Source organism: Lingula anatina, chromosome 8 (assembly GCF_051362555.1).
Source record: "Lingula anatina isolate TDL-2025a chromosome 8, LinAna3.0, whole genome shotgun sequence".
Lineage (NCBI taxonomy): Eukaryota > Metazoa > Brachiopoda > Lingulata > Lingulida > Lingulidae > Lingula > Lingula anatina.
This window is the reverse complement of record NC_141774.1, coordinates 19694025-19717005: the sequence shown is the minus strand read 5'-3', so window position 1 is coordinate 19717005 and position 22981 is coordinate 19694025. Positions and strand designations below refer to the sequence as shown.

General features: G+C 38.4%; 4 protein-coding genes across 8 annotated transcripts in view; 2 read left to right on the top strand and 2 right to left on the bottom strand.

Annotated features, from left to right (window-relative positions):
* Positions 1-276: 276 nt before the first annotated feature.
* LOC106155510 (carbohydrate sulfotransferase 3) lies at positions 277-5898 on the bottom strand. 3 transcript variants are annotated; one of them, XM_086994089.1, is made up of 4 exons: positions 5722-5893; positions 2888-3396; positions 2299-2512; positions 277-1606 (listed from the first exon to the last, which is right to left on the bottom strand). In XM_086994089.1, exons 2-4 carry the CDS (start codon positions 3096-3098, stop codon positions 817-819), a joined length of 1215 nt encoding a protein of 404 aa, XP_086850215.1. In that variant the 5' UTR covers positions 3099-3396; positions 5722-5893; the 3' UTR covers positions 277-816. The 3 variants fall into 3 exon arrangements, with proteins under 3 accessions (XP_086850215.1, XP_086850214.1, XP_013385847.2); XM_086994088.1 differs by having other exon boundaries at positions 2867-3396; positions 5722-5890; XM_013530393.2 differs by lacking the exon at positions 2888-3396 and having other exon boundaries at positions 5722-5898.
* A 29-nt stretch (positions 5899-5927) lies between these two features.
* Positions 5928-8385, top strand: LOC106173042 (carbohydrate sulfotransferase 1-like). 2 transcript variants are annotated; one of them, XM_086994090.1, is made up of 3 exons: positions 5928-6100; positions 7017-7128; positions 7408-8385. In XM_086994090.1, the coding sequence occupies exons 1-3, from the start codon at positions 5974-5976 to the stop codon at positions 8234-8236; spliced, it is 1068 nt and encodes a 355-aa protein (XP_086850216.1). In that variant the 5' UTR covers positions 5928-5973; the 3' UTR covers positions 8237-8385. The 2 variants fall into 2 exon arrangements, with proteins under 2 accessions (XP_086850216.1, XP_013409475.2); XM_013554021.2 differs by having other exon boundaries at positions 5930-6100; positions 6921-7128.
* Positions 8386-9770: 1385 nt separating this feature from the next.
* On the top strand, positions 9771-13992 carry LOC106155522 (carbohydrate sulfotransferase 1). 2 transcript variants are annotated; one of them, XM_013530407.2, is made up of 5 exons: positions 9771-10372; positions 10833-11079; positions 11432-11551; positions 11741-12152; positions 12495-13992. In XM_013530407.2, the coding sequence occupies exons 1-5, from the start codon at positions 10282-10284 to the stop codon at positions 13029-13031; spliced, it is 1407 nt and encodes a 468-aa protein (XP_013385861.2). In that variant the 5' UTR covers positions 9771-10281; the 3' UTR covers positions 13032-13992. The 2 variants fall into 2 exon arrangements, with proteins under 2 accessions (XP_013385861.2, XP_013385860.2); XM_013530406.2 differs by having other exon boundaries at positions 9771-10381.
* Positions 13993-14177: 185 nt separating this feature from the next.
* The window catches only part of LOC106155521 (uncharacterized), a 34194-nt gene continuing 25390 nt past the window's right edge, over positions 14178-22981 (bottom strand). The window contains exons 4-15 of the mRNA XM_087018810.1: positions 21886-21964; positions 19076-19268; positions 18558-18680; positions 18097-18194; positions 17774-17895; positions 17363-17477; positions 16839-16988; positions 16330-16491; positions 15849-15988; positions 15371-15525; positions 14859-14996; positions 14178-14510 (exon numbers count right to left, since the gene is read on the bottom strand). Coding sequence (XP_086874936.1) covers positions 14453-14510; positions 14859-14996; positions 15371-15525; positions 15849-15988; positions 16330-16491; positions 16839-16988; positions 17363-17477; positions 17774-17895; positions 18097-18194; positions 18558-18680; positions 19076-19268; positions 21886-21964 — 1533 coding nt within the window. The 3' untranslated portion in view covers positions 14178-14452. The remainder of the gene's footprint in view (positions 14511-14858; positions 14997-15370; positions 15526-15848; positions 15989-16329; positions 16492-16838; positions 16989-17362; positions 17478-17773; positions 17896-18096; positions 18195-18557; positions 18681-19075; positions 19269-21885; positions 21965-22981) is intronic.

Below are 22981 nucleotides of genomic sequence, written 5' to 3'. Positions count from 1 at the left end.
GCTAAAGGTGCGAGAATCCGCGTGAGGTGGGGCAAATCTTGCAAAACTTAATTCCCTAAGAATGTCGTCTTAGATACTAATACAAACGTTACATTTTTCTGTGCAGTATTGATATTCTAACAGAACGTATTCAAAAGAAAAATATATCCGTGGGAAATCTGTGCCATTTTTTATCTGCACCACAGTCACAATAGCGTGTCATTGATTCAGATTAAACTTCCTTCTAAATCCCTCGTAATATTTTTTCTCCATTTGCTGAAGCAGACATTATTGTAATACAGGTCTATTTTTTATTTACATACAGTGTCTCTATTCAGCAAATATAAACATCCTCCGTTCGATAAAGCATGTTTTCCCTGTAGGATAAGTATGAAAAAGTGTTCTGACAACATTGAATAATGCTCCTTGCATTTGTGAAGGCTTATTCCGTTCAGTGCACACATCAATACATTAATTTTGCAACCGCCATTCAATTCATACTGATATTTATGTTAAATGTCAAAAAGATTTGAATAGATAGAAACTATGTGACTGTTCATGAGTGAACTGTTGGAACAGTACATATAATGCTACCTACCATAACTTGATTAGATTTATAAGTAGATAGATGCTACATATACCTTGGTACAAGCATATCCAGGATTTTTTTAATAGGACTATCTTTTGGGAATGTGTCAATTGGCAAATTTGTAACATTGTCCAATAGTAGTAAAATGACCTGGTGCCTGTAGAAATTAATTAAGTTGATCGAGTGCGGGATGAAGAGATATACATGTCTAAACATGGGTAATTGGGCGATAGAACTACTAGAAACGGTTAAAATTTGAACTTTTCGCGCAATTTGTCAAACTTCATCACGCCAATCCTATCATGGAGGTCCGTACAAATGTCGTCAATCAAATGAGCAAACGCTGGGTCAATTTTGTTAACCCACGCATGCGCAGTCAATGTGGAATTTTTCCGAGTAGTTCCGCTGACTCCATTGTCTTTTTTCCCTGCCATAGTTCTTTCATAGAGTGCTTTCTCGATGACGCTGGGTAATTCCATCCCTATAAACTCATATATCATTTTTGCCGTCGTAAATGGAGATATTGCTAAGTCTTCATAAAATACTTGCGTAATGCGCCCCGGGAATTTTAAATCTAGTTTGCGGTGAGCGTTTAGGTTACGTAGCATCAACATGCATGACTTGCTAATGAGATCATCGGGGTCAGGATTTGAAAGGGTACGTTTAACAGACGTTATTTGCCCTCTAGGATCCCGCATCAAATGAATAACTTTAAGTCCGGGATTTTTAAGCAGAAGTTCCTCCATTTGCCACATCTCGAAGCGGATCGTCTTGATGACCTTGACCTTTGACCCCTTGCAAACGCCCTCCATGATATGGATGCAATTCCTGTCATTAAGCCCTTTGTTTTGTCTCAGGCACTTGTAGTACGGGCTGCTCTCCAAGGTTTTGTGACGGCCGACAGAAGTGAGAAACCCGTGCTCGTTTTTACGGGAAGCCGTGCTCACTTCTAGAGGTACAGATCGTATTCTGCAGTTCAATATGTCGTCTAATATTTTAGTATATTCTGCAAATTCGTTACCATGGACGGGTGGCATCCTAAAATGAACAAGAACATTATTATTATTATTATTGTAATTATTAATATTATTATTATAAACAGTAGCAGTAGTAGACGTAGTAACTTACATGTACAACTACATGTAATATTGTTTGTTTAATGCCTACATATTATATTAGCAAGGACTGGAATGGATCAACGGTACAGTTTTATAAATTTGCTAATTTAGCCCACTGTAGCATTACTAAGACATTCTTTGGTGTTAGCTTCATATAGCAAATGTTTATGTGATACATATACTTGTATAAGTCATGTGTTATAATCTGTAAATGCTTTTTATGGTAAAGCAATGCGGTTTTATACCGGTGCATTGGTAATTTACGGCTATTATTTATTTATGAAATACTGTAACTTTGTACATATTTGTCCTGTAGGATAAAACAGTGTTTAACTTGATGTCATACGCGTAGTCTTCATTTATTCAACGCTGTAATATGCTTTATCCGAATGTGTGATGAAGAGCTTCATGGGGTTGGTTTCATAAGACGTAATGATTATGAGAGAGAAGACAGAGAAGAGATAAAAGAGAGATTGACTATTTCTTGTTTTCAAAGTGTAGTAGTAAATACCCTGTACGCCTGTACGTAAAGTGTGTGTGTGTGTGTGTGTTAGAGAGAGAGAGAGAGAGAGAGAAAGAGAAAGAGAGAGATTTTTTTCACTTCTAACTTACCTGCTAGTTCCATTACAATACGTTAAGTTTCGACGGTACTTCACAGCGAATTGGTAATTCCATAGGGGTTCGTAGAGGTAGAACATGCTTGGATTATTATTGAAAAGCTCCCCTAAGAAAGATGACCCACTCCTGTAATACGCTAGTATCATGACTTTATCTGTAGTCCTGGTGGCGGCGGTGGGACCAAGGGATGGAAGTTTCGGCATAAAGCCTAAAATAACGCAAAGATGGATTATGTGTATCATATTGTAAATACACTGTAAGTGGGCTCAGAGATAATGAAGCGATTTGTGCCCGCCAGGCTTTAAATGTGACGCCAAGTGAGCCGTCTCTCTCTCTCTCTCTTTTTCTCTTTCTCTCTCTCTTTCTCTCTCTCTTTCTCTCTCTCTCTCTCTCTGTGTGTGTGTTCGTGCGTGTCGTGCGATTTTGGTCAATATTAGGGGAGTACACACAAACACACACACACGAACGCACGCACACACACACACACACACACACACACACACACAGAATTTTCCCCAGTCCGTATGCTGACATACGTGCACGTTTACCCCAGAATACTTACCTAAATATGACCACTTCGTACCTATTAGGCCCATGCTAACTAGGATAATGCCAGTGCCAAACACCAGGGCGTATCGTCTATTGCAAGAAGGCATAGTTAAATGGAAAAAAAATCTTCCTCTGTCCTCTTTTATCGATCGAAGTCGCACAAACTGTGTCCAAGAATATATAGTTTCAATTTCTGTTGGGTGCTTTGTAATCCACGTAAAACTTTCCACTCTCCAATAGTTCATTTGGGGATCATTCAGGCTTTTTTAAACTTAAAAAAAAAACAATTAATAAAATCCTTTTAAATTGAGTTGAAGAACACCATCGTCTCATTAATCCTTTTGGAAATTTGGCAAACTTCAAAGTTTTTTTAGACAATATATTTGCTCCTATATCCTCCTATCATCCTTCTCCATCTTAGTTTTACTTCTCTCTGCCCTTCCATATAGACATGAAAGAAAGTCCTCTGTCTGCGTGTACTGCTGTTTTGTTACGGGAAGTCGACAGACACTGAAAGCACGCCTTGTACACCGATCATAGGACCTGAAATACAACCAATGTACTGTATGCAGATTTCCTACTTAGGACATGAAAATACATGCAGGCACTGACTTGGCCGGGATGAAATGCATGTCACGTATTTCAAACATTAAGTTGTGCTAATTCAAAGATGTATTTCATAACATAAGAGCGCCTCTGTGTTTCGGGATCCATGTGCAAGGTAAACCCGTACCGGCTCTAAATTAAAACAGTTTCAGTTCCGAAATGCGTCACGGGACTCCTTTCTGCGCGGATATCAAAAGACATCTTCAAACAAAGAATGCAGCATTTTATTCTTCAGTAAACACCAGATAATGTTATCTCTATTAATATTGAAAAGTCTGCCCATTTACTACCCACATGTTAAATAACTACATCAACCTAATTTATCACAAGAGTATAATGGTGCGTATCTGTGGACTGCTTGAAAATGATGACCAATATATTAAAGGATGCTTTATTTGTCTATATCAAATGACATATTCTGATGCACGAAATGGTGAGTTGAGAGGGAGAGAAATGAAAGGGTGCGTGTGGTTGAGATGGACAGAAAAGAAGGGAAAGGGAAAGGAAAAGAGAGGAAAGAGCTTCTGTAGTGTAACTAAAGTCTGTGATATCTAATATTTTTAAATTTGTAAGGACTTCACAAATGATTTGTATAATCTCCTACATAATTACATGCATGTACCTTATACAGTCGCAAGCCTCAGCAGACCCTTTTGCAATTTAGAAAAGCTTTAGAATATTTCATTCCACATCCCACTCCGTGAACAAGCAAATACCACTGAGACATTTGTTAATATTTCTGTACAAATAGTTCAATCAGAGCCGTCAACTTACAATACAGTTATCTGCTTTTTTACACAGTACTTTGTGCGTTAAATAAAGCACAAGCTTTATATGGGTCATGCTTAGCGCCCTACATGTACAGTTTGCTTCTAGAATACATGTACATACACGTATCTATCGTTTAATTATGTTAATAAGTATTAATGGAAAAGCATCAGCTAGGGAAATCTAAATTATTTGTTGTTAAAATACCGTTCTCTCTCTCTCTCTCTCTCTCTCTCTCTCTGTGTGTGTGTGCGCGTGCGTGCTCGTGCGTGTGTGTCTGACTGTACCGTTACGTCTGTGCGTGGGCGTGCGTGTATTTGCATGCAGGTATATTCTACATGCATCAGCTATTCCACTTGCCAAAATATTCAGCTGGCAAATAATGTTGATTTTTATCCTTTGTCTGCTTGTATTTGACATCTTCTTAACTCATCAAGTAACCTGAGGATATATTATAATAACCGCATTTGCTATCTAGTTCATCGTGCCTGTAAGTGTAAAAAGTCTAGCAGTTACACAATGCGTGTTATAAAGTGTCCAAAATTAATGGATGTAGCCTACACATTTGAAAGACAAGATCTATTTAGTTGTCCGCGCAAAGGAATGGAGGAATGATGGAAAGTGCATGAACTGGGTGCCCCATTTGCCTCGGGGTTACCCCTTTCTGCCTCATAAAGCAACCAAAAAAACAAGTGCCCATTCCCAAGAAAAAAATCCTGAATTTACCAATGAAAAGTTCTGACAAATACAATACAATATTTACAGCAGAAAATATCATGTACTCGTATCACTTGTTCGGTAGGCCCTTGACTCAATCAATACACAGCACCTACCATGCGCCATATTATCAATTAAGCTCGACGCTCGAGTGACCCGGTTAGTTAAATACTCAGCGTGTCGGACCCTGTATGTGAATAAGAGATCTCCCTGATATACTAACGTGTTAATGGCAATGAAGAAAACACGTCCCTACTGCTGTGACACCAACGTAAACATACAATGTCTGCTACAGAGGTGACAAATACAGATATTTTTAGTTGTTCTAACCACAAGTGTACGACTCACAAATGTACATTAGATCGTAAATTTGTCTAAACTTGCACACCATATATTTGATCTACTTAACAACAAGTTAGATCCATGACAGTTTAGATACATAAAGTACAGGTAAGTATAGGACTGAATCATCAGCAAAGATTTTTCTGTAATAAAACAGTCGGGATGTCTCATTTAAATGGACAGCTACGTGTTCTTTCTTGGTTGAAAGTAGACTACATTTTTTTACTGACAGGTATATTTTTGGGCTAAAGCCATGTTTGTGAAACAGGGCGCAGGCAACTTTTTTGTTCATTTTAGCCCCATTCGACTTTCATTTTCATTAACGTACACATACATATTACCTGTACCATGGTGCGTAACAATTAACACTTCTTAATTTATATAAACAGAAATAACAAGGTTAAAATATCTCAAAAATATCTACCGGATACTTACCACGGCTAACATTGCATTCCATTCGGCAGCCTACTTCATCAAGATAATGGAATTTAATGGGCTATCAAAAATCTCCGCCTGTCAGCCTCGATATGCATATTCAGGTATGCTCAGATGCACCAGGGCGACCATTCCGTACGAGGCAACAACATCGTTCCGGGCTTAAACGACGTTCAAGTTGACTTCCCACCGGACCGTGTTAAATCGTCCGTATAGTGCAATTCTTCTTGCGTCCAGATCAGAGCGATAGCCATGTACTGTGACTCAGAATGTGGGGCGGTGGACACGATGCTACGAAGATGGAGGAGACTTGTTGTGCTGTGTTGTCCAGGTTTACTGCTTTTGGTGGTGCTGGTATGGAGTCTGTATTACCAGAAAGGTAGGACTGACTACATGTGTACTCTGTATAGTAATAATACAAACAGTGCGATAGTTACGTGAGATAGTTCGGTAGTGCTTTTATTCGGTTCGAATAGACAGCTTGAGATCTCATTTATTAAAATTAACGTGTGTGTATGTTTGTGTGTGTTTTATAGTCAGAGAGAGAGGGAGAGAGAGAGAAGGGGGGGGGGGGGAGGGGGTACCTGCACGTGTGTGTGTCAACGCGATTATTTTATACACAATTGTAATATTAATGGTGACGCATGTAGAAAGAGGATCCTTCATGCTGTAAACCCTACCACAAAAATGCTTATACCGGGGAAATCAGGTTGTATATCAAAGATAAACGGAACTTTGGAGACACTATTCTCTACGCTTGGTGCTTAAATGGTGAATACAACTAAGCCAGAGACTCCACTGTGATGTGTTGACGAGCTACTGTTAAATCTGTATCAACACGCAAGTTTATATATATATATATATAGGCCAATGAGACAGGTGCTGGTAATACAGTGGTGGAACCAAAGGGGAAGGATCATAGTGGACATTTTCCACCTCCTTTATTCCGTACGCGTGTATTCTCCCTTTCTGCTACACCTGTAGGTCTCCCCCCCTACAAAAGTGTAGGAAGCATAATGATACCAAATAATAATAATAATAATAATAATAATAATAATAACATGATAATTCCGTCCCCGCATCCATAATATTTAGAAAAATGGTCCTCGTTTTTTTCCTTTTTATTTAAGAGATCTCACATCATCATCATCATCATCATCATCATCATAATAATTGCACCATTAATTTATAAATTTCAGGTACTTTTCCCACAATCACTTTCGCATCCCCATCAACACGCCCGACAACCCGCGTACTACTATTGGCCTACTATAGAACCGGGTCCTCCTTTCTAGGCGAGCAGTTCAACAAAAATTCCAAAATGTTTTATTTCTTCGAGCCGCTATGGAATTACGACAACGCCGTCCAGAAAAAAGAAGGTCTTATGTACGCTAATGGTACATACACGTACGTAATTTATTATTTTAGTCTTGCACATAAAGTAACTAGTCATTCCACATGTACAGTTAAACATTGAAGAGTGTTGAATAACACGTACTTAAACCCGTTCATGTTAGTGTGCGCAATTAATATTAAGTACTACATTGTAGTATAAAAAGTAAATGTTAGATCCAAGGAAATGAGTAAAGAAAGAGACAAGTTAATTCAATTTAAGTTAATTTTGTAAAGTATAATTTACTATTATTGATGCAATGTATTCAATTTCCATTCTTATCTCACCTCTAGAAATCCACCGAAACATGGAAAGGAATATGAGGAACATATCGCTATAATTAACGATCTCTTGAATTGCCGGATGCACGCTATCCCTCTACAGATCTTAACCGGATCCCGGATTCAAACGTCACGAAATGGACAGCAAATGATAGAATCCCACAGTTTCGTTACTTGGCCGGGACGTCACAGAAAATTAGAGAATAGCACATATTACGAATGCATTAACAAAAACACAGGTTTCGGGCACGGTAAATGTGTCCCCATTATTGAAAACGTGTGCAAGCAATCTGATGTGACCGTCGTAAAAACTATACGTACCCGAATGTGGCAGGTGGAGTCTCTTTTACGTGAGAATCCGGGACTTAAAGTCGTACATTTACTGCGGGACCCAAGAGGACAAATTTTGTCCGCTAAAATGACTTTAACGGAAGGCATGGTGTTCGACCCTGACTTTTTCGCGAGCAACATTTGCCTCATGATGTTACGTGATATTCACGCTAGAAATAAACTGCAGGAAATGTTTCCAAGGCGGATCTTAGAAGTACAGTATGAAGATTTCGCCGAATATCCGTATGAAACAACTACTCGCATTTATGATTTTTTGGGACTAGAACTGCCAGGAAACTTAAGGACAAACTTGCAGAGAAATTCCAGAAATGGAGGTGTTGACACTGGATTTATGGGGACTTCTAGGAAAGATCCTAATGCAACTGCGCATGCGTGGGTGCTAAAAATAGATCCCGCTTTGGCAGGAGTTGTCGATGAGGCATGTTCGGAATTATATTCGGAGCTAGGCCTATTAAAATATAAACACCTTAGAAAAAGATACGATTTCTAAAGCCCTCATTTTATTTTTTAAATAAAAAAACAAAAACAAAAAATGTACATTATTTATTTTGTTTTACCCATAGTTTTTCATTTCATAATTTTTAATACCGTCATTAAAGAAACAAATAAAGAAAAGCAAATAAAGTACTCAATAGGGGAGTGTCGTGTTTTACATTAAAATGTTTTAAATTTGTTGGATTTTGGATAGTCGTGGAAAAAGCAAAAAGAGAAATTCGCAGAAATAATTGCTTCGTCTCTGAATATTTTAAATGTCCAAGTAAAATATGTTTAGCTATCAGAAATAATGTATGGCTCTCATCTCAATTCATCCAGTTTTCTTATTCTTGAGTGATGTAGGATGGCGCATCCAGTTACCTTTTTAATTTAATTTTCTTTCTTTAATTATTTATCTATTTATTTATTTTTGCATTGGTACATGGTTGTCTCGTGTCTGCCTACAGAATAAAATTTATGTATGTTAGCAAAATCCTGAATACACCAGTACTACATAGTACTACATTGTCATTCAGTGATAATGAAGTCGGCCAGTCATGCACTAGCACTGTAGGCATACTTTGTATGCATCTCTTCACACCATCCGTGATAACACCACAGGAGGCGGGCTGGAAGATTTTCACGATTTTGACGATACACATCAGCTCGACACTGAATGCATGCTTACACGGCCTATATGCACATGCACACCCAGGGCCGTAGCCTGAGCAAAATGCCAGGGGGGGCAGTAAGCGGACACGAGGGGGCGAAGCCCCCGAGGGGGGAGGGGGTGTCCCTTACCAGAGTGGAAAATTCTAAATCACAGGGGGGGGCAGCTGCCCCCCCTGCCCCCCCCCCCCCCCCCCCCGGAGGCTACGGCCCTGACACCCTAGCTGCGTTGTACATGTATGCAGATGTGACGTAGATTGTACATAAAGTTTGGGTGATTCAGATTGTTTGTCAATATAAGTTTAGTGAAATTTTGAGGGTAGAATTCTCCATATAAAGGAAACATTTCTGGCTTTGTGCATTCCTCCCTTGAAGCACAAAATAAGTCCGTGGTCTCCTTCATTCTAAATGCGTTTTTCTTCTCTGTGTGTCCTTTTTCTTTACAACCAGTTTAAAAGTTTTAAAACCACATTTATCACAGAGTCCAGACAGTGTCTTAACCTTCACGTGAAGTATGTTTCCTTTGTTTAAAAATAAGTTTTATAGAAGTTTATATTTCGGTTGCGTGCTTGAACGTCATTACGAAAGCTGAATTTTTCTTCTCTGTCTCCCACAGACTATAAGCTAGCTGCCTCACTTGTAATACTTTAATGCAAGTTTAAAAGTATACTTCTCAACTACTGGACTCGATAGTTCTTCAGCGCGTCTAATTTGCGCGTCTATAGTCAAAGATAAAGCCAACGACTACAATACTAAGTGTACAGACTTAACACTACCGCCTAAGATTAATGGCGCAAGAGATATGCATATCTATCCACCGATGTTATCAGTGGCGGGTTCGTACGCTGTTGAAGGGGGTACCCGTAGCTAATTCTTGTAGACTTCAGACTGATACGATCAGAGAGTTATAAACAGCACGCGTTGTTTAATACAGACTTCTTTAAACAATGACCCCTTCATCTGAGCCGAAGAGAGGAATACAATGAATATGGTGGGGTGAGATAATATTAAAGACAACCTCAGGTAGATGTAAACACGGTGCGTCGTATTGATATCTGTATCCCAAACCCGGGTCAACGCCAGGGGATCACTTTAAGGCAGCCGGCAATTTTTGTGAATTTTGGTTGACCGCGCGATTGTTCGTTTGACATAGGAGGGCACTGGCTAGGAATCATGTTAACTTGTGACCTCGTAGAGCGCTATTTCTAAGCCAGAAGGAGACGATAGAGAACAGGAGCTGCAAGAGGAGAAGACATGCAGGGTGTACTGGTACCATGCGTCGTTTAATTAACTAGGACTGGTATAGCACTTGGGTAAACTTTGCTTGGTCATTGGTGTTGTTTTGCCGGTATTACTGTCACAGGGATTGGAGTGTGCACAATAATACGCACTATGTGGCTCCGTGTCCTGACCTACAAGTTCATCTTTCTCTATGCTGTCTGCTCGGCGTGCCTTCTTTACGGATGGTTTCAGTTCGCGAAAGGTAAGACAGGTAAGAGAAACGCTAATTAGCTTATGTAAGGTCACTGAGATCACAGCAGTTTTGACGAGTGTTGAAACTTTTCGTTTGTACCGGTATGTGAAGGGTTACATGTACATGTACATGTACTTGGAATAATATGTGTCTGGTGGGATGACAGGATTTTGCGGACATTTACGGTAACTTTTTTTTAAAGTCAGTACTTGTGTGGACACGACTCAGTCCCATCATGTCTGTCATCCCGAGGTACTAAATGTAATGGTACGTCACGACCGCTCGAGTAAATAATGTGTCAGTCTAATTTATAAAGAAATTTTCCTTCAAAGCCGTACGTAAACCCAACCACATATTTTTTCCCTTTTTAAACCAGCTCATCTGTGCGTTGATACATTTGTCTCAATGAATCATAAGATCTTTTATATCCACTAAAATTGTATGCAGCAATTGTTTTTATTTCCTTCAGCAACTGACGGGAACCCAAATGATTTCAGTCCAAGAATCGACGGAAAGTCCCGCAAGATGGCAGTCCCATTCCAAGACAAGCCAGGGACAGAGGTTATTCTCCTCACTTACCAGAGGAGTGGTTCGTCCTTTCTCGGGGAGTTGTTTAATCAGCATAAGCGTGCGTTTTATTTCTTTGAGCCTTTATGGGGGCTGTATAAAGTTATTGACAGCAGAGGGAATCTGACCAGTCTAAACGGAACGGTCCGGTAAGGGAGAGAGTTGAGAAACATTTTATCTTCCTTTTTTCTTGGGGCATTTGTCCTTTGTCTTTAATTTATCGACATTTGTCTACATCATTGTCATCGAATATGGCAACCGATTCATTAGCTCCAAGCATCTAAGATTAAATTAACCACCCTATTATAACCCTTTATCATTATTATTATTATTATTATTACTATTATTATTATTATTATTATTAATAGTAGAAGTAGTTGTAGTAGTTGTAGTGGTACCTGAAATAATGGATGTAGTGCACATGTAGACAAATGTAGTAGTAGTATTTGTTTTTATATATATACTTCTTTTGTCTTATTTTTACTTATTTCCCTGCTTTAGCCCAGCTCCACGGCGTGGCCTGGAATACCAATTAGCCGAAGACTCTGCGGTCAACTTTCTTAAGTGCCACATGCATAAACTGCCGCTTGAAACCATGGCGTATTATAAGAGAAGAGTAGGGTAAGTTATATTAGATGCATAATTAAACTAACTACGTTTCTTGCTATTTTGTCTTACTCAGTTGAAATAATTTGTACAAGATTTTCCTTGAACTATCAGGGCCATATTGTACTCCCGCTGATGCATGTGCTTGATTAAAAAATAGCCATGTAGGGATTAGAACACATTCTTATTGCTTTTTCGTTTCAGTTACAATGGATCTCAAATGGTTGAGAAAGAGTTCCACGACTTCCTTGGCTTCCCGGGTAGACACCGTCTACTGGACGAAAACGGCTACATCAAATGTATCAACACAACTAACTGGCCCAACGATAAAAAGTGCGTTCCCCTCCTACAAAAAGGATGCCTCCAAAGTGAAATTCGAACAATAAAAACTCTCCGACTGCGCATGTGGCAAGTCGGAAAAATGCTTCGAGATAATCCAAATCTGAAAATTATTCATCTTGTTCGGGATCCTCGTGGGGCGCTCATATCCCGCTTTCAGGCACATGAAATGGAGGCTAAGGTCGAGATGGAGGCTAGCACGCGCTGCCTTGATATCCTGAGGGATTATAACGCACGTGTAAAGTTGGACAAAGTGTATCCAGGTCGCATCATGCAGGTTAGTGTTTATTTCAGAATCCATTTCTTTCAAAGAAACGCCCGTTTTAATCTTGTTAACATTTGTGGTCGTTAAATTCATACAGGGTATGCAATTTCACGAACAATGTAGGTAATATTGTTTTGTTTCTAACAATGTTATGAAAAAAATCAAGTGAAGACTGGTTTTCATGTGTAGCAAAAAAATTATACTGTTTAGAAATGTCAACAATGCATTAACCGCCATGCATCATGTTGTAAATAAATGAATCAAAGCGGTGAAATAATTACGAGTAAGCCCCTAAAAATCGTATATCCTTTGTGTACAAGTCACATTTTATACGACCGATCATTTTTGTTTCAGATAAAATACGAAGACATGGCTGCACAACCGATGGAGACGTCAAAAGCTGTGTATAAATTCTTAAATCTCGATCTACCCAAGCACGTGGAAATGTGGCTTTGGATGGCTACAAAAATGGGAATGGCACGGAACGGAAACTTCGGCACCATGCGGACGAATTCAAATGCAACAGCCTGGGCCTGGACTGACAAAATTCCATTCCACGTTGCTTTAGAAATAGACCATATCTGTAAAGACGTGTATGACGTATTTGGTTACAAACCTTTCGAGTCAATTGCGTCACACCGGAAGATGAATGACGCCATTTCCTTAACAGACGACTTTTCTGAAGCGTTCTTGAAAGTTGACACGGATGCTAAGAGAACACATCAAAAATTAGAGGAATATCGAAAAGCGTTAGAAAAAAGAGAAAGTAAGCTGCGTGAACAGCCGGCTGAGATTAAGCCGTTTGTGGTGGAGAGTTTTATACAGCAGAAAGTGACTGATAAAAACGGAAAAGTAATTAGGACAAAACTTGTGCCTTTTAGCAAGTCCTAATTACAGCGGCATAGCTTTATGAACTCCTTTTTAAATATGAGTAAAAACCTCCCTCCTCCCCCGATTTCCATCGCCCAGTGATAGTCAATCTAAATTACATGTAGCTGTTGACCTGTCACTAACGTGATAAATGTTCGAAACTATGCTACATGGACAAAACATACCTTTTCCATCAGGTCCCGATAACAAAAGGCAGTCGGGGAAGGAGAGAAGAGGAAAGGACTTAAGATGATTTTTGGGTTTCCTTGTCGGTTTGCTCAACCGTTTTAGGGAGCTTTTAACAGAGTGTTGGCCCCATTAGGTAAAGTTCACACACTTTTTCCGGTGTATCGAAACTGAGGGTCCGTGTAAGAGAATGTCCTCCCTCCATTTACTTATTATGGTTACGGTAAGCCTGACCTAAGTGGGTAAAAATCTACCTGAACAAATGAATGAAAAGCGGACTCTTTATCATGGGGAACCTTCTGTCACGTTACATAGATATTCTTGAAAATATGAAATATATGAAATAGCAAATTGTCAAAATACCTCGTGTCAAATATCTATAAAAAACTTGTTTACGATAACTGAGGTTGGCTTAAATCAAAGAAAACGGTCGTAAGTATTCCTAGATTTTGACTGTAAAATGACTCTAAGAAGAAGTAATAATTTCATTATTTCAATAGGACGCAATAGAAATATGCAGATACTTTCTATCAACAAAATAACGAAGGAACATGTCCCAAAAATGTTTATTTATTTGTTACTTTAATGATTTTACTCTTAAAAAATTAGATGTGGATGAATATATTTTTTGTGTCCCAAGTAATATGAACAACAGCTAATGCGATTTGAGGTTTCTATTTTACTTAATGATTAAATTATTATTATTATATTATTTTAGAATATGCCAAGGAGTGTGAGAATATTTTTTATCAAAAACGTGTGCATTAGCATAAATAAAAAGTTTGATTAAAATGAACGTCAAATTGTTTAAAAATATTTTTCTTACTCGATTCTCGTACCTTTGAAAAGTTCGACGTGTAAAAATTATAAGATTGCGTGAGAAGGAATTTATCACAACTGGCACAATATAGCTGTTACTGCAAATAAGTGTGACCAAACAGCTTGTTTATCAAATTTAATGCTAAGATTAATAAGACCGAGTTTAGGTTAATCACACTTTATTGATTTGTCAAAAATGGCTTGGCGTTTAATAGTGGATTTCATCCACTATGTCAGGATCACTGCTCTATTTATTTATATTCAACCTTATTTGCAAATTTAAAATTTGAGGTAAGCATTGTTTATAAATAATTATTCAAATAAAAGCAATAAAATGTTTTAAATTTGAAAATATTTTATCCCTGACTAATAGATAGCATGTGGCGGGTTGCTCCCCTCTTGAAGTTTTTGTGCCAAAGCATGCAACGTGCTGCCCTCTAGGTCATGTTCAACTGCAACGGGTGTCCATCCCAACAAGCTGGCTTACCATCGCACCTGAGGAGAGAGAGGGGAAGACACATTTATTGTTATCTTGATAGTTATTTACAAACTATTTTAATTAACGTCATGAAAGTCATGGTGAAGATGAATTTCAGATTTGCCATGTTTTACCACCATTGAAGATTAGCTAATGAAAATAATTCAATGTACAGTACTATATGTATATAGAAGTCTTCGCAACCATTACATTCAAATTGTTTTTTGATAAGTTGAACAAATCGAGGGTCAAAAACAACGTTTACTATGTCAGTGCTTGCTGTTCAAATTGTCTTCTTAAAAATCAAAGATCAGCAAAAATAAATTCTTAGGTGACATTTTAAAGATCATCTCATATTAACCTACCTGTTTATCATGTAGGTCTTCTTAGCAGCATCGTATTTTAAACGTAACACGTGGGAGTGCCCCTGATCGGTAGATGTCCTCACGGTCACTTTTTTACCGCTCTGCAAGGCGGCAGCATCAGTGGGATTGACCCGAAGGCTGCAAGACAAGCCCATGTAATACTCCAACGCATTTTATTAACCGAAATTATTTTATGTTCAAATACTACATCAAGCCAATTAATTAAAAATACGCAATTTCTAATACGTGCAGAGACTGTTGATACATGTTTTGGTCAAACAATGATGAATTGAAATGTTCTACAATGCAGGGGAGAAGTTCCAGATAAATGAACATTATTTATCTGAAAGTGATTTAACTATCAAATTAAATTTATTATTGTCTTTTTCATCAAAGCAAATTCAAAATGTCCGTCATTATATTTCTCTTAAAAAAAAAAAAAACACATCAAAATGTCCGACGTTATCTTTCACTTGAGAAAAAATAAAACACATCAAGATGCCGGTCATTACGTGTGCACGTGGTGTCCAGGGGGGTCCTTCGTCCCGGGACCGGTGACAAATTCAAGGTTACCAGTCAAAGGGGTCACACTTCCGGTACTGTTGCCATCTCCCACCGGTGATGTCCTATACAGACCCAGGTATTTCCCTTGTTCCATCACCATATCCTAGTGGATTGGAATGACAATGCGATTAGACTACTCAATAATTGGATTCAGTAGTACTAGTTGATGAGAACATGAATTAATAGAAAATATAATGAATAAGAATAAAAGATAAATAGATAAATGACTGTAATTATACAACCAAATAAATAAATAGATAAAAATAGTATTTTTTCTCTGTGAAGTTGAAACCCGTTTAATACAACTGTTCTGAAAAATAATTAACGTATAGAGCAATAATATAAACAAGTGTAGTTATTGATTATCCCACACAAGTCCATATATACAATGTATGATAGGTGAGTATAAATAAAGCGGATATAAACCTTAAGCGCCTCCAATTCTTTGAAAATAACGTTTCCGTCGTTGTGAACAGGTGCTATCGGCCAGCGCAGGCGCACTTCACCAACATCTGGGATGTTGAGGAACACACGTGGTCCTGAGGCAGTCATTGCACGAAGAACTCCTAAAGGAAAACAAGTTATACTTGTTGAAAACGAACTACAATGACTTCACCATAAGTCTATTTTACTATACTTGGACATGCAGGGCTCATTAATTTTAATGTGCATTTTATTTTCAAAAAATAGGGTCTTTTAAACAGAAAGAAGAACACAAACACACTGCTCGCAATATACCGGTAGGCATGTGCAGAATAATCTCGTTAAATGTAATAAACGAGGTATAAAAAATATCATACATTCTCATTTGCTATATACTATAAACACCCATCACACCGCCAGCTTAGGTACCAGTTCATTCTGGAATGTGTTATCAGTGCTGCCTTCTACAGTTACCTATCATTACCTTTTCTATCAAGAACGCCCACGGCTGCCCTTGTGGTGTCAGCAGGATCACGTGGAGATGTCCCAGTTTTATCAAAGAAGGCATGGGGTGTTATATAATATGCTTTGGTGTTGATTCCGTTGAATGCTTCTGCTTTGGTCATCAGGCCGTTACGTCTCGTACCTATAGTTAATTAAATAATTAAACTTCAACAATTTTCATAAAAATGCCAACCTGTATGCTATCCAAAACTGTTGAGAAAATAACTACCCATAAACCGTTTTTTTATTCCAAATTTTTATTTTACCACTACACGGTATGTTTTTAAAGTATACACTTGAGTAGTAAACAAGTAAATAAACGAAGAATTTATGGGTACATTAGACAAATCTAGACCAACAAGCAAACAAAAGAGCAGATACACTGATAAATATTAACATAGATCATACGTTTATAAATACATTAAAAACAAATAAATTACGCTACAATAAATATCATATTGACCACCAGTATAAAATCGGAGTCATTACCGTTGGGTCCGTCGTAGACCGTCTTGCCTAGGGTGCTCTTGTAGTCCCCCTTGTGCTGCAAGTTGTAGGGGTTCCAGGACTGTAGGGGGGTGAGGTAAACGATCTCCAGGGGGATGGCGTACGTCCACTTCTGGTGGAACGTTTTACACACTATAATAATAATAATAATAATAATAATAATAATAATAATAATAATACTTTTAAGTTGTATTGGCCTCCTGTGATATATGTACGTGGTTCGGTTTTCATTGATTTTTTAAAATGGATTTGCACGTGCTATTTCCACCCTAGATATTACCAATTTACGTCACATTAACAATACTTGCATGAACTTTATGAAGTGCGGCCTCGGACCCCTAGTTCCTTAACACCGGAGTTTCTCGTGTATGAGTGTCGTAAAATTTTGTTTGCACTCAATGTCTATCGAAAAGAGACTGGGTTATGAGACTTAAAGTCAGTTAAGTCTCTGTCCTCCTCAGCCTGAGGCAATCTTGACCAAAAGTAATGTCAGTCTATTATCTTACCCTTTTTGTGACAGTGCGTGTAGGAAAGTCCGGCAACATTGGGCTGCGTGGTTTGTGCCATGAACACGTTGTTATCAGAAAACCCGCGGTGGCGACGGTTGATACCCATTGCTCCCTAAAATTAAACGAAATAAACTGAATAAATTGTCAGAAGATGATTTATTTTTATTTTATATGAATTACTTTTTATGTATACTTATTCAGAGATCCCATCACTTTTAAAAGGCTGACATTTAATGCTTGATCGGAAAAGACAAGGTTCACAGTTGTTTGGATAATCAGTTACGGAAAGAGTGTGTGTGTGTGTGTGTGTGTGTGTGTGTGCGTGTGGAGAGAGAAAGAGAGAGAGAGAGGGGGGAGAGAGAGACATACAGAAAGAGAGAAAGAGAGAGAATGAGAGAGATTCACAACCTCCTTCAGTGAGTTGAACCACCGATGGTAGTAAGCAGTGTTGACAGGTTTGTTCTCACTAAGAGACCAAGCCGTGTCGTCATCTAACGTATCATTCAAGACCCCTTTATAGTTGTCCCAACCTGAAAATAAAACAACGACAAACATAAACCTTGAGGGCGTTGACTTAATCTCGCCAACATGATCACATGAGGTGAGCCGTAGGTGAACCAGTAACATCTTACCGTGATTACAGTAAAATGGTTTACCGCAAAAACTAAGAACCAAGTCTAACACGGGTTTTGGTAACGGAAACATTTTGATTGAAATATAAAATAAGTTACCTGGTATTTCCTCCATTAAGGAATCTAAGAAATCAGGAGATTGCGAGAATTCTGACGCCCCCCACGCGTCCAATACCAAACTAGGGTTTAGCTGAAATCTAAATACACATAGAGGAATATTGAAACTGCATGTACACTGCTAACTGCATATATATATATATATACAGGGGTATATATATACCTTTTGCGTGTTTTAATTCTTTCATCAAACCGCATTTTTACAATGCACATGAATTTTATGAAAATATTATACAACAAGTTGCTCTTCATTCTGAACTACGTACGCTCAAACAAATATGTAAATGATTAGTAATGCATTTTGCATGATTCTGTTTCTCTTAATTGGTATTATATTCTAAAATAGTGACAACACGTGGTCAATAGTTGCATCGGTGTTCAGAATTGTTTGCAAATAAGACTGAACCTCAAAGATTACATGTACAGTACGACACTAACAGTACCTTGCTCTACGGGTTCCCCTTTGTTTATCCATGGTTGCACCACGTGCCACCCGGTTGTGTAAGTCATCAACCAATCGGAAACGACTGAATGGGATGTCCTTACTCAGTGGGTGACACAGGATTCTACAAAGAATGCAAAAAACATAACATTTCATTCTATTAACCTACCTAATTTATAACGTAATTGTGTTATCGTTCATTTTACTATTTTACTTCAATTACCGGTGAGTAATCTGTAATTCCATCAATACGCTACTACACAATACAATACAAGTTTATTCTCGTTAACTGATGACTACAAATAGAAGGACGAATAGAACCCTACTTCCGTGCGCGTACCCTTTCCTTCTGTCGTGTGATTCCATGGTATTACCTGCAATTTCACCTGTAATCAGGACCTGTAATTCCATTGTGTTACTTTTAATTCCATTTTGTCACATGTAACTCCATTGTGTTACCGGTAATTTCATTGTGTTACCTGTGATTCCATTGTGATAAATGTGATTCCACTGTATTACCTGTAATTCCATTGTGCAAGTCTAGGCACGGATCCGTTAATCATCTCCATAATGGTGGTTGGAAGGTAGGCGAAATTCTCAAGGTTACTCTTACGCCCAGCGTAGGACGTGAATCTCGTCTTCTCGTGGAGGTCAAACCAGCTGGCGGCGTCAATAAAGTGACGGTCACTTTCAAACGACTCTTCTAAAGAACCTAGTAAACAATGGAATAATTGACTCAATTAATTGAATTAATGTCGCTATCAAACGACTCTTTAAAAAAACATAAAAAATATAAACCATTGAATTGGTTAGCAAAATGGTAATTTTTTGAATAAATAATAATAATAATGAGATTTTGAAACATTGCTTTAAAAAAGCGAAAATGTGGAAACTTAAAAAGCTAAATTTGAAGTGCACACAATAGCTACTTTATAAATAGGGTAAACATAATGGTAAATACGTGTCAACAGTTACACTACAACCAAGTATTGAACTCAACTTCGAACTTCGTAGTAGAGAAGTGTAGAGCCGCATTTTGCAACCGACCGCATTTTGCAACCGGTTGCAAAATACGTTCAGTTGCAAAATGTGGTCCTACTAAGTAGAGCCGCATTTTGCAACTGAACGCATTTTGCAACCAAAGAAAATCGTGAAAACGCATTTTGCAACTGCAACGCATTTTGCAACCAGAATTTTTTCTAAGTCCCTGAAACAGCTTGAAGTACGAGACAGGTAGAATTGGAGTGGGGACGGGTTTGCTTCGACTATGTATGCTGAAACTGGCCAGGCTGCCCCTGGGTTGGACGATAATATAACTATTTCACATTGTAATTTCCTAAACCATTAGAGTTAGGAAGTTGAAACGTCAGGGAATAATAAAAATATTGTTAGGCATGTACATAGGGGTGTGGCCGTCCCTAGGGGTGGTTGATTGTAATTTTACATTGTATTCTCTGTAATCTATACCCTTATATCTTTAGAATTAGGAAATAAAAGCGTTGGGGATTAATACACCATCGTAAGAAATGTGCGTGGGCACTTCAGATTTTTTGTGACTTGGGGTGTAGTTGTCCCTGGGGGTGGTTGAGATCGTTAGAGATGTGCTTGGGCACATCAGAATTTTTGGTGACTTGGGGAGTGGCCGTCCCTGGGGATGGTTACTTGACTGTAATATTTTCACCGTAATTTTTTTCATCTCCTTCTCGACCATTCGAGTTAGGAACATATGAGTCTTTGGTGCATGGGTACAGGGTAATTTTAGTGTGACTTTGGGTGTGACTGTCCCTCAGGGGATGGGGTGATTGGTGGCATGTCAGACAATTAAGCTGATTCCACTGATTGCACTTAGGTGAGATCCCCTGCAGAGTTGGACCGACCCAGCTAGTAGGATGTGTGAATCTGAAAGCGGTCTTCAAGTTAAAAAGGAAGGGGAATGCAAAGGAAGCAGCAGACAGCACTTAATAACAAACCTTCAGCGGTATGCTTGAATGTAGGTCAAGTTAATTAAAAACCCATGCAAAACCCCATACTTTCAGGAATCCTTGTGCATAGCCTCTGTATAGCAACACACACGATAATTACTATTTATGATTAATTAACATGTTTGTTTTGTATTAAGACACAACGGCTAGTTGAACGCCAGGATTTCTGAGTGTGTGGGGCCTTATGGTTGGCATGGGTCAAAAGGACAGCTTTAACTGGATTCCTTGACCTATATTCATGCCTACGACTGTAAGTCCATTTAGTGCTATGTGCGCGGCTGCTGTTCTCTACATTCCTCAAAGACCCATGCACATTCATTATCAATCCCCAACATTTCATGTTCCTAACTCTAAGGGTAGATAGTAGAAATAACGGTGCAAAAAATAGAATCGACCACCCCCAGGGACGGCCACACCCATCAAAAACCCAGAAGGATCCATACATTTCCCTAAAGACATGTTTTCAATCCCCATAGCCTTCCGTTCCTAACTTATATGGTCTAAAGATAGATAGCAGAAATTACAACGTCAAATTATATTCAACCACCCCCAGGACCACACCCTAAGTCAAAAAAATTAAATGCCCTTCAACATCCCAAATGATACTGTAGCTTCGTTTCATGTTTTAACTCACATGGCCAATACAATGGGCAGATAGCAGAAAATACGTTGTAAAATTAGAATCAACCACCCCCAGGGACAACCACACCCATGTCACAATAAATTTTCGAAGTGCCAGTGCACATTTCTTACGATAGTGTATTAATCCCAACGTTTTTATTTACTTATTCTGAAGATATAAAGGTAGATAGGAGAAAAATACGAAGTAAAAAGTACAATCAACCACCCCTAGGGACGGCTTCACCCCCAATTAAAAAAAACCGAAATCCCAAGCACATGCCAAACAAAATGTTTATTAACGTTTAGACTTCCTAACTGTAATGGTTTAGGGAATTACAATGTGAAATAAGTTTTATATCATCGTCCACCCCAGGGGCAGCCTGGCCAGTTTCAGCATACATATACAGTTATAGTCGAAACAAACCCGTCCCCACTCCAATTCTACCTGTCTTGTACTTCAAGCTGTTTCAGGGACTTACAAATAAAATTCTGGTTGCAAAATGCGTTGCAGTTGCAAAATGCGTTTTCACGATTGCAAAATGCGGCTCTACTTAGTAGGACCGCATTTTGCAACTGAACGTATTTTGCAACCGGTTGCAAAATGCATGCTGTCGGTTGCAAAATGCGGCTCTACAGAAGGCGAAACAGGGAGATGACATTACACCAGGTCAAGTAAATATATTTGAAGAAATAATGGAAAGATAAAAAAAAAATTCCAATGCATACCATCACTGTAGGTCCAGGCTCCCTCCAGAAAACAAAGCACTGGCTTGAAGTACTTCGTGTAGTCCCTCTTGGACTTGTCCTAAAAAAATAAAGGAATAAATATATTCATCAACTGATAGTCTGACTCAAACCATGTACTTTGCAATTTAAACAACATCTAGAACAAAGAGTCTTATAGTTAAAAGTGCATGTTCACAATAAACGTTTTTATTAACAGAAAGGTCAAGTTATACCTTGAGATATTTTGACTACAGCACTGAATCCCACGAAAGAGATAGAGTATTTTCCATGAAAAGGGCAGTGTGACAAGGAGCCGCAATAACTGCGTTGGGCGCCATCAGATGAAATGGAAACTTTCTATCTTGTCACGGAGAGGGCCAGTTCGGATATACCAAGCGACACCAGCCATAAGTTCATGAAATAAATTTTTTTAATGGGAAAAGCAATATCAGCCACGTGACCTTCCAGTGTGACGTTGTTGAGCACAACGATATCCAAAGGCGGTCCACACAGGGACTTTATGAGTTAAAGCTAACCCCCAAGAATAAGGGATCACTGAAACGTTCAAATGTGTAATTACTGGTGCGATTTCCATTTTATCAATAGCAAATTTTGAGTTAAACATATTTGGCGAATAATTCTACCGAGAATTTTATCGTTTTTCTGCTTGAGATAAATTTCTGATAAGCCCACCGAGAAGATGGCATATTTTGATGAAATGCAGTGCATACGGAAGAAGACCATGTAACTATTTCTTCCTCTATATGTGGTTTACAAGTGTTATGACGAGGTGCTATACCTTGAAAGGTGCTGAATTAATTCAAGTTCGGTTGTTTTCAATGATAACACGTGACACCAGACAGGACTGTACATACGAAGTTAGCTATAGCTCAAGATCTGTGTCGAAATAAAGGACGAAGATCAACGATCATTTCTTCCCACGTCGGTATAAGGACATTTTATTAAAGAGAAAGGAAATAGTATTGACTACGCAGATTTTATGCTAATGACCAGCAATATGCTTGTTTTAAATCGATCATTTAATGTAAACTTTCTAAAGTATACCGTATTTTTATGCAAAATGTAATTGGCTAGG